This window comes from Westerdykella ornata (assembly GCF_010094085.1).
Source record: "Westerdykella ornata strain CBS 379.55 unplaced genomic scaffold EI97scaffold_3, whole genome shotgun sequence".
In the NCBI taxonomy this organism is placed as follows: Eukaryota; Fungi; Ascomycota; class Dothideomycetes; order Pleosporales; family Sporormiaceae; genus Westerdykella; species Westerdykella ornata.
Window position 1 is genome coordinate 222,192 of NW_022986853.1, and position 10,416 is coordinate 232,607.

Sequence of the window (10,416 nt, forward strand, 5' to 3'; positions counted from 1 at the left end):
TATGAATCCGTCTCCTTGGACCGTCACAAAAGCCCCTGGGAGCAGCAGTAGTAGCAGCTCCGTTGGCCAACACCGGCAGCCGCCGTAACACGGAGCGGCGGACGTCGTCGAATTGATAGATTGCTTCCCGCTAGGTACCTGTACCTGACTCTTAGTCTCTACCAAGCCGCTCTTTGAATGGTGTAGAAATACATAGGAGTATAGCATATTATAGAACATTCCAAGACCGGGTTAATAATATCTCGCGGGTACTTACTTAGAAGACTACTGGTGCAGCCGAGATCGCGGGGACGCCTGGGCACAGATTTATCCCCATCTACCGTATATGTATATCGATGTTCCCTGTGATATCATACCTCAATCAACATCCTTAGGACCAGGAATCTACGGTCCGAGGCTGCATATGGCATAAAAACATAGTACCAGTTTTCATAACAATCACCCCCAGTCCTTCCAACCTTTCCTTGCAGCAAAAGAAGAACATCGAATTCTTTTCCCCCACTATATATCCACCAACTTGTCATCGAGCAGAATGGAGCAGAGTGAAAATACGTTCCCAATTTTTACATACAATCGTTACATATCTCATGAAACCCCACCGCTTCTCTCCTTTCTCACAGGCGTTTCCGCCTCCACAATCCATCCATTATCCCAATCTTTCCTCATGACTTCATCATGTGCGTGGAGCGAGCGAGCGTTACACTAAGAATAAAAGAGAAACCCATGCAACCCAAACCAAGCATACACTCTCTTCTCGTCCGGGGAAAAAGAAGCAAGTGCAATGATGCGAGTTCGAGGGTGGGGGTATAATGCCGTTGAATGAGAAATGCATCGAAAAAGGGGACAGGACAAGGAAATGGGAAAAGGAAAACGAAAACAAGAAGCAAAAACATACAATCTAAACATCCGCGGTAGGAAGCACCATGCACACCCATCCTACACGCGCAGGGCCGCTTCAGCACCCGTTTCCCTAGGCCGCCTCCTTCGCCTCATCCCCATTCACCGCTCCATTCTCTTTGGCTTCCACCTCCTTCAGTTTCTCCTCCAACTTCTTCGCCTCCTCCTTGGCCGCATCAAGCTCCTTCTCGGCGGCGGCTTGCCTCTTCTTAGCCTCCATGACCTTCTCAACGCTACTCTTCGTAATCTCAGAAATCTTCTCCTCCAGCGTCTTCTGCTGCGCCTCCGTCTCTGCAACCTTCTCCTTTAGCGCATCCACCTCCTTCTGCGCCTCCTCCTTCGCGGCTTGTGCGGCTTTAAGTTCCTCCTCAGCCTTGGAAGCGGCGTCGAGCTTGGCCTGGAGGTTGGAGACCGTTTCCTCCTGTTCCGTCTTCGACTTGTCGACCGCAGCCTTGAGTTCGTCAACCTGGGCGCTAGCGTCCTTGGCCTGAGACTCTGCGGCTGAGAGCTTCTCATTCAACTCCTCGACCTTCTTCTCCAGGTCCGCCTTCGCCGTTTCCGCCGCCTGGAGCCCCTCCACTTTAGCAGAAGCTTCCTGTGCCTCGGTCTGAGCAGTCTTGAGCTTAGCTTCCAGCTCTTCGATCTTGGATGCGTTGTCGGAAGCGCCATTTTTCGCGGTTTCTAGCTCCTCCTTCAATTTGGAAATCTCGCCCTCAAGCTCAGCCTTGGCGGCGCTGGCAGCTTCAAGCTCGTCAACCTTGGACGCCGCAGCTTTGGCCTCAGCCTGCGCGGCCTGGAGCTGGGTCTGGAGGTCCGCGACCTTGGTCTCTGCTTCCTTGGCGGACTCGAGCTGCTTAGCCAAATCCGCCTTCTCGGATTCAACGGTCTCCAAGCTCTTCTGCAGTTCTTCGACCTTGGCACCAGCCTCCTTCGCTTTCGTGAGGTCACCTTCCGCAGCATCAAGCTTCGTCTGAAGTTCCGATACCTTGGCCGCTTCCTCCTTAGCAGACTCCAGCTCCTTGGTGAGGTTGGCCTTCTCGGATTCGGCAGTCTCCAGGCTCTTCTGCAGCTCCTCAACCTTGCCACCAGCCTCCTTTGCCTTGGCAGCCTCAGCTTCAACAGCATCGAGTTTACTCTGAAGCTCAGCAACCTTGTTTGCCTCCTCCTTGGCAGCGACCAACTCCTTTTCCAGGGAAGCGACCTTCTCCTCACCTTCAGATGAAGAAGACTTGGCGGCGTCAAGCTGGCTCTGCAGTTCCGCAACCTTGTTTGCCTCCTCCTTTGCAGCAGCCAGCTCCTTTTCCAGTGAAGCGACCTTCTCCTCGCTCTCAGACGATGAAGCCTTGGCAGCCTCAATCTGACTTTGGAGCTCAGCGACCTTGGCAGCTTCTTCCTTGACGGCTTCAAGTTCCTTCTGGAACGCCGCAATCTTCTCCGTTCTCTCGGTGAATGAAGCCTCTGCGGAAGCAACCCTAGCCTCCAGATCCGCGACCTTTCCAGCCTCCTCCTTGGCAGTAACCAGGTCCTTCTCCACAGCGGAGAGTTTCTCCTCGGCCTCCTTAGAGGCAGCCTGAGCCTTCTCCAGCTGAGACTGGAGATCAGCGACCTTCTCGGCATCTGCCTTGGCGGCAGCCAATTCCTTCTCGAGGGACTCGATCTTCTGCGCGGTCTCGTCAGAGGAGGACTTGTTGGCATCCAGCTGAGCCTGGAGATCGGCGACCTTGCCGGCCTCTTCCTTGGAGGACGCAAGTTCAGCCTCAAGCTCAGCAACGCGGGAATCGGAGCTCTTCTTTGCCTCCTCGAGGCTGGAGGTGTTCTCGTTGAGGGATTGCTCGGCCGCAGCCTTCGCCTCTTCGGCAGCAGTAAGACGCTCCTTGGTGCTGGCAAGCTCTTCGTTGACCTTCTCGAGTTGTTCCTTGTTCTCCGACTCAAGTTCCGAGTTGCGCGCAGTGAGACTGTCAACCTGGGTCTGGAGCTCGGAGATCTTGGTGTTCAACGCGTCGGCAGCGCCCTTGGCAGATTCAGCAGCCTTGAGAGCTTCCTCCTTCTCAGCGACCTCGGCAGACTTCTTCTCCAGCTCTTCCTTGCTCTGACTGAGAGACTGCTCCAACTCAGAGATCTTGGCCGCCAGGCCTTCCGCATCACCCTTGGCCGCCTCAGCAGACTTGGCGATCTCCTCCTCTTTGGCTTTCAGGCTAGCTTCGAGCTCGCTGATCTTCGCCTTCAGTCCTTCAGCTTCCTCCTTCACGGACTCTGCTTGCTTGAGAGACTCGTCCTTGGCGGAGAGCTCTGCTTCCTTGGTCTTGAGGGACTCTTCCAGCTCTGCGATCTTGGCGTTCAGTTCATCTACAGCCTTGATCAACTCGTCCTTCTGGCTGGCGAGATCCTTTTCCTTTGTCTCCAGGGTGCTCTTGAGCTCAGCGATTTGCGCCGCAAGGCCTTCAGTCTCACCCTTGGTGGAATCGGTGAGCGTGGCAAGTTCGTACTGGACCTTCTCAAGCTCAGCAGCTTTCTCGGACAGAGACTTTTCGAGTTCAGAGGTCTTGGCGGTAAGCTCCTCAACCTTTTGCTTCTCCGCGTCGAGATTCTTCTGGGCCTGTTCCCTCTCACTGGCGAGCTCGCTCTCCTGGGTCTCCAGCTTCTTCTCAAGTTCGACTACTTTCTTCTCGACGCTAGCGGCCGCAACAGTAGCGTTGTTGAGCTCGTCCTGGGAACTCTCGAGCTCGCTTTCCAGCGAAGAGACCTTTGTCCTCAGAGAGTCGGCCTCAGTCTTTGCGTCGGAGACCTCCTTCTCCTTGGCTTCCAATGACGATTCAAGCTCGGATATTCTTGCGGCAAGGCGTTCGCTCTCGGTCTTGGAGCTCTCAGTCAGCTGAGCAAGCTTATCGGAAGCCCCAGCGCTGCTAGCCTTCTCTTCATCGAGCTGCTTCTGAAGGGAGGACAGCTCGTCCTGGATGGCCGTCTTCTCCGAAGTGAGCTGCTCGACCTGGCTAGTCTTGTCGGCCAACTCCGACTGTGCGGCGTCGAGCTTGGCGCTAGCTTCGCGTAGGGATTCCAGCTCAGCTTTGGCCTCGCTCAAAGCCTTCTCGGCAGCATCCTTCTCCTCGGTGAGAGCGGCAATAGATTTTTCCTTGTCAGCCAGCTCGGCCTTGGGCACCAGACCCTCCTTCTCAGCCTTGAGCGCCTCGATTTCCTTCTGCAGCTCACTAATCGTAGCTTTGTACTGCTCAATCTCCCCTTCTACTTCCTTCATCCTCGCCTCGTACCTCTGGGTTGCCTCGGCCAACTTGCCGTGAAACTCCTGCTCACACTGCTCGCGCACGATGGACCTTTCCTTGGCTTTTGCCTCGTGCACCTGCTGCACCACGACGCTGACCATGTGCTCCTCGAGAGCGGCCTTGTCCTGCTTGAGGGTGGCCTCGCGCTCGTGGAATTCACGCTCCTTCTCGCGGTACTCCTCCTGGATGCCGGTGATGGTTTCGTCTTGCTTGGCGACGACGCGGTTGGCTTCGTCGCGCTCGGCTTCGGCTTTGGAGAGCTTGAGGAGGAGCTTTTCGACCTTGACTTGGGGAGTGTCGGTTTCCTTTATGGAGGGGGCTTTGTCGGAGGTGCGGTCTGCGGTTGAGGTTAGAGAGGGGTTGTGTCGTGCCGGTGAAAGGGTGGGCGGTGACGGCAGAGGTACATGGATGGTGGGAATACATACCGGCTTCAAACGACATAGGTCGGTCGCGAGCAGCAGGCGTCTCGGGCGGGGTGTCAGGACCCGCGACTCCATTTTCAGGCTTCGCGGTAGAGACAGGGGCAGTGGTGGGTGAAGGCGGGGCCTCGGGGGACCCGAAGAAGTAGTTGTAAGCTCTCCGCATACTGCTGGTACGTTTGGGCAGCAGCTTAGGGCGGGATGAAGAAGTCGACAGGCGGCCTCGTCGTTCGTCCTTCTGGTCTTGTTCGGGAGTGAGGACGGTCACTGGGGTGATGGTCTCGGAGCTCTTGCCGCGCTTGTGACTGGAAGGTTTGGCAAGGAGCTTTCTGCCAAACTTTTGAGAGCCCGCGCTGATGTCTGCGAGGATCTGCTTCTGCTCCTTGGCGGCGACACTGAGGGAGGAGTGTCAGTCGTCGGTGAGGAAGGGGGGATGGATGAAGATGAGGAGGAGGGAGAGGAGGAGGGGAAGGTGGAAGCAAGAGAGGGGTGCAAGGTTGCAGTCGTAGTGCAACAAACACAACAAGCAGAGGAAGAAGGGTGGGGAAGGAGGAGCGGTGGGCGAGCAACCGGGCAACGCCGAGTTTGTTTGTGGCGGTGACGGGAAAGGAAAAAAAAGCTGGAGCTAGGAGAGTAGGGAAATATTTAGTGCCAGTTCGGCGAAAACAAGACTCACTCGTAGCTAGACCGGCTTCTTCCAAAGCTCGGCATGATAAGCTAGTAAGTAATAATGGAGGGTTTCTTTCAACAGAGCAACGCTGGACCGGTCAGGAAAGTTTGGCTCGGTGGTGCTGGCGAATAGGTAAGAATTGGGTGATTGGTGGCCGGCTTGACGACTGCGGTTCGAGCGGGGCGTGCTGGGGAACGGTGCGTAGGTATTGGAGCTTTTATGTACGAGCACAGCACCTGGGTCGATGCATATGCAGAGCGTGTGAGGAGAGAAAAAGATGTGAATTGGGGAGGGGAGTGCCAATCAGGGTGCAGCACGTAGTGACACGCGAGTCGCCCTGGCCCAGACAGAGATGGGACGAGAGCAACAGCAGAACGACGATGGACAGCGAATACAATTGATTGAACCCCGAGGGCGCGCGTCGCGGGATAAATAAATACTATGACTGTGTGCACAGTACGCACTGTCGCCATGCCTACCATGATAGTACCATCTGCCTAGCCAGCGCCCAAGCACAACAACTACGGAGTACTCGAGGCACCTGTGCGCTGTGGCGGTCGGGCGGCTCTACGGAAGAAGAGGAGCGATGTGAATCATTCTAGGTAGGTAGCTGGATAAGATATGAATGAAGGTCAGGGACAGCGCCCTGCACACTTGAACACGTCCAAGCCGTTTCATCCTCCAGGCGGCGAATCGCCAGTGCCAGCACTCATCTTGTTGTTCGCTGTCGTTCGCAGAAGGCGGCAGGTCGCCAGAGATGGAGGGCATGTCGCTATGCCGGGCACGCAGCCGCGGGACGAGGGGGTCCGAGGGGGAGGAGGGCGGTTGATGCGTTGGCTGTTGGATGGGAGGCCATGGATGCGGTGTGCGTTATTGGCATGGATGGGCGAGAAGAAACTCTGCCCGAACCATCAGATAGTCGAGCCCGGTCTCCCACCATGTCCCCGAATGTTGATGCCCATTGCACATCTTATTATTTGACAATGGTAAATCCACCATTATTCACATCATATCAAGCAATGGTTGAACAAGTCTGCCGACGCGGACAAGACAAAATGGATGGGCATGAAAACTTCTCTGTGCCAACTGTCCCCAGTTCCGGGTCCCTGCAGCGGGAGCGTAAAGTAACGAATTGCCCGATTTGGTCTAGCGTTCTCCGGCCGCCCTGCACTATCCATCCCACAGGTGCCAGGCGGACATCGCTGGACATCGCCTTCACCCCGTTGCTGAGACGACGAACATCCTTCTTTGCTCACCGCGACTTTGCAAATCGCGACATCTTCAGCATCACGTCAATCAGCTGACGGCTCCGTAATGGATACATAGTAGACTATTGATTGCCCTAGCCTCCTCGGATGGGAAAGTCGACTTGCTCTCGGCGAACAAGACACAGTAAATACTTCTAACCTTCACACCAATTCCCGCGTAGCCCGATAGAGACAAGGTACAGAGAAAGTAGTAGAAACGCCCATTCCAACCATCTATCGTCGTGCATGAAGAAACCAGTACCGCCATAGCTATGCCGAAATGCCCGTCCGTGTCCTGCCACCGCTTGTGGCCATTTCCCGCCAAAGTGTATATCCTGCTCTTCCAGAGGGCTCAAACGCCCAAGTCCATTATCGCCAGGCGGACGTACCCATAACGTCGAACCAATCCACCAACCCAATATGCACGCTGAGCGGCCCAAGACGTCGGAGAGTAGGTAGGGCTGCGGCGGCGAGAGCGAAGCCGTCGACCGACGACGACTCGACGACGACAGACGCTCATCTCGCCACTGCGCCTGGAAACCCGTTGACCCCGTCCTTCGAGAACGCCAGCTCCCGCGTACAGCAAAAATAGATATCCCCCAGATGAGCCTCCATCCTCTCCCCTCGCCATGTACAATTACATCTGTAGACATACATCATCGAGGAGGGCCAAACAAACCCCGACGCAGCCGCTCTCCAATACCACCTCCTGCACTCGAGTCTTCCGCTCCTGCTGCGTCGGTCCTGGTGGTACTGCCGTTATTTCCCGAACCATCCTCGTTATGCGGATGCGCAGGTGGCGAGCCAGAGATGACATATGGGTTCTCTGAACTGCCCTCACCCGTCACAAATGCTCCAGGCATGCTAGGAATCGAGGTCGAAGCCTGAGCCCCTTCACCACTGCCTGCCTGATTCCGACTGTTCTCGTTCGCCGGAGCGTCGTTCTTCTTGGTGATTCCTTTACGACAGTGCGGGCACGTGTCGTGCTCGCCCAGCCATGCCGCGATACACGCGTGGTGGAACCAGTGGTGGCAAGGCAGCTCCGCCACCTCCTCTCCGACGTTGACTTCGTCCATGCATATACTGCATTCTGCGTGGCCTTCGCTGCCCAAGTCCTCGACGCCCACCTTTCTCCGAGGGAGCGAATCAATGTCCTTCTGTGATGCTGGGCCAGGCGCATTGGACGATGCGTTCTGCTCCATCAACTGTGTAATGATGCGGTCCAAGGCTTCTTGCGAGTAGACGGCATCCCCAAACTGACCGCTGCCGGGAAGCATCTGAGCAAAGAGCTGGATGAGGGGGTTGATGGGAGGAGGCGGGCCGTGGAAGTGTTCGTGATGATGGTGATCGGGCGGCTCTCCGAAAGCTGCCATGAGGCCGACAAGAACGTTATTCAACTCATCCACTGGCTCCAACCGCGGACCGGGATTGTTGGGGTCTCGGGGTGCTAGCCGCGCCCCCGCTGTATATGTGAATCTGTGAACTTGGGGAGCACCTCCTGGAACGCCTGCTTGCGGTTGGCTTCCTGCACCCTCATCCATTTGGCCACCTTGTCCAGGCTGATGATCTTGGCTTCCCTGAGCTGGCTGGGTAGGATTCTGTGGGCCCGCTATGCCACCATGGATCAGGTTCGTCAGGATGGCCGTAAGACCACCAAAGGGACCAGAACCAGCATTTGGCGCCCGTGCTGCCTGAGGAGGCCCTCCTCCTCCAGGCGGCGAGACTGTGCGGAACACGGTACCAGTGACAGAGAATCTGCCCGGCCCTACTTGCCGGAACTGCAGACTACTTATATCCGGCTCCTCCGGGTCGTCGTGGGTGTGGTCGTGTTGGTGAGGACTCTGGTTTGCGTGCATGGCGGCGAATAAGGGTCGCATTGCGGGCGAGATGGCTTCTAGGTCGGGCAGGGACGAGTCGTCGTCCATATCGTGGTCGTGATCCAACATGTGCTGATCTCGAGGGTCGTTGCCTTCTTCTATCTGCAATCGTAATGTGTTAGCCACCATGTCTTTGAAGATCCAGCCTTGGGGCTCAGCTGGTGCAAGTTTGCCATGGTCCAACTCACAATCTCTGTAAAGTCTGACCCGCACTCTGGACATGTCAGGCCATGTTCATCCCGATACCACTCGTCATGGCACTCGTGGCAAAACATCATGTCGCGGTGGCCCGACGGCTGGGCGGGTGGCGGTTGCGATTCGGTTGCGGGTTGCGACATGGCTGCGAAAAGGGATCGATGTAGATTGTAGGAAGGGCTAAAGTTAAAAGCCGAGGGGAACTATGATGCGTCAGCAAAGAAAACGTTGACAAGTAACCAGCGTCCTTACAGAAGAAGATGGGAGCTGCTGGCGCAACTACTACAGTATGTCCGACCTTGGCGGAGAGTGCAGGTGAGTCCGACAGCAGAGTCACTGTCTCTGGTGCGCCTGCGAAACCAGAACCGGTGACGACGCCTCCGTCTGCGCGACGTGAAACAATGCGGACAAAAAAGAGGACCAAGAAAAAAAGATGCGCTCAGAACCACAAAGGTTTTATGACAAAGCGTTGTCTCTCGACGGGGCAGGAGTGCTCGAGGCGGCGCGGTTGACTTTTGATGGTCGAAGTGTCCCGAGGCGACAAAAGGGCCGGTCTACGTCACCGGCGCGATAATTATCTCGATCAACCACCGAACAAGCTGGATCTGAGAGGTGTTCCGCCGTCGACGTCGTGAGGTTGGAAGAGTCTTCCCCGAGGGTCGTCCTTGTTCCTTTATTCAAGCAGATGTGATTAAATGTGCTTGTTCTCGGCTGCTCGCCTGTTCCGTTTGCTGTTCACTGCCACGCTTGCTTCGTTGGCCTTCGACATGATTCCGTGGGCCGTACTCCGTATTACTCAGGCACCGAACATGACCGTTCGAAGGAGAATCACGGTAGAATCGGGCAGGTGGACCAGAGTTGCCGTGTAGGGTTTTCTCTACGTATTGCTCCGATGGAAGGTTTATTATCCAATATTTCCAGAACTCTCAACTCTCCCTAGGATTAAAGCCCAAAAGCATATCGTACTGTACAAATGCAATCAAAAATGCCTACCAACTGCCAACGCCCATGCAAAGTCCAGAGTCCAATCTCACAGAACCCGTGTATGTACTGCAACCATCATCCTACTTCCTCCGCGCACTCCTCGCAATCATAGTGCCCACAATAGCTGCCGCCGCCGCCAGTCCTCCCACAATAGCCACGCCCACAAGCCCCTCCTTCGCAACCTTATCATCAATCAACTCCTTCAAACTCCCCGCCTGCATATTCGTCGGCTCCAGGTCCAGCAAGAAGTCATTATATCTCCTCGCCTCGGCATAGTTCCCCAGCTTGTAGTTCCCCAGCGCCAAGTAGTATAGGCATTCTCTCCGGCGCTCGCGAGAGTTGCGGAAGATTTCGGACAGGAGGCGTACTCCTTCTTGTTGCTCGACGCGTTGGTTGCTTTTTATGAGACCCTGAACAATACTGTCAGCCACCCCTGCGCTCGTTTGCTTCAAAGACGGGAGGATGGAAGGTAGGGTAGGCGCATACCCATGCGTAGTTGAACTTGGTCTGCAAACCGACATACTCGCCCTCTTTCTCATACTGCGCGCGCAGAACGGCGAGTTCCTCGGGTCGGAGGGGACTTTCGACATCAGCGGCATCTACCAGACTCAGTCTTAGGCCTCAACTGTACCGTTCGTAGAAGCCCAACTTACAGGGTAATGAAGGGGTCATGGCGAATGTGTAGATCCGAGTACGGGGGCGAGACGAAGAGCTACCGACACTGCGCTCCACTATCCAGGTGAATACCGGGTAGCTAGCTAGCTAAGACGCTCGATTATGAGTAGGATAGTATGTTGGTAGATCCGAAGTGGCGTCGCGATGCCTTCTCTTTGATCTGATCGTCAGGCG

The 10,416-nt window shown here is 55.7% G+C and overlaps 3 protein-coding genes across 3 annotated transcripts; all 3 read right to left on the reverse strand.

Annotated features, from left to right (window-relative positions):
• Window positions 1-970: 970 nt before the first annotated feature.
• On the reverse strand, window positions 971-5,305 carry EI97DRAFT_455509 (uncharacterized protein; the record flags this gene model as incomplete). The annotated part of the gene is made up of 3 exons (XM_033800653.1): window positions 971-4,512; window positions 4,601-4,989; window positions 5,271-5,305. The coding sequence occupies 3 exons, from the start codon at window positions 5,303-5,305 to the stop codon at window positions 971-973; spliced, it is 3,966 nt and encodes a 1,321-aa protein (XP_033656774.1).
• Window positions 5,306-6,867: 1,562 nt separating this feature from the next.
• EI97DRAFT_170292 (uncharacterized protein) lies at window positions 6,868-9,183 on the reverse strand. Its single transcript, XM_033793410.1, has 3 exons — window positions 8,836-9,183; window positions 8,577-8,786; window positions 6,868-8,490 (listed from the first exon to the last, which is right to left on the reverse strand). Exons 2-3 carry the CDS (start codon window positions 8,724-8,726, stop codon window positions 7,168-7,170), a joined length of 1,473 nt encoding a protein of 490 aa, XP_033656775.1. The 5' UTR covers window positions 8,727-8,786; window positions 8,836-9,183; the 3' UTR covers window positions 6,868-7,167.
• A 255-nt stretch (window positions 9,184-9,438) lies between these two features.
• On the reverse strand, window positions 9,439-10,358 carry EI97DRAFT_498753 (mitochondrial fission 1 protein). Its single transcript, XM_033802574.1, has 3 exons — window positions 10,221-10,358; window positions 10,054-10,166; window positions 9,439-9,977 (listed from the first exon to the last, which is right to left on the reverse strand). Exons 1-3 carry the CDS (start codon window positions 10,237-10,239, stop codon window positions 9,648-9,650), a joined length of 462 nt encoding a protein of 153 aa, XP_033656776.1. The 5' UTR covers window positions 10,240-10,358; the 3' UTR covers window positions 9,439-9,647.
• Window positions 10,359-10,416: the final 58 nt, after the last annotated feature.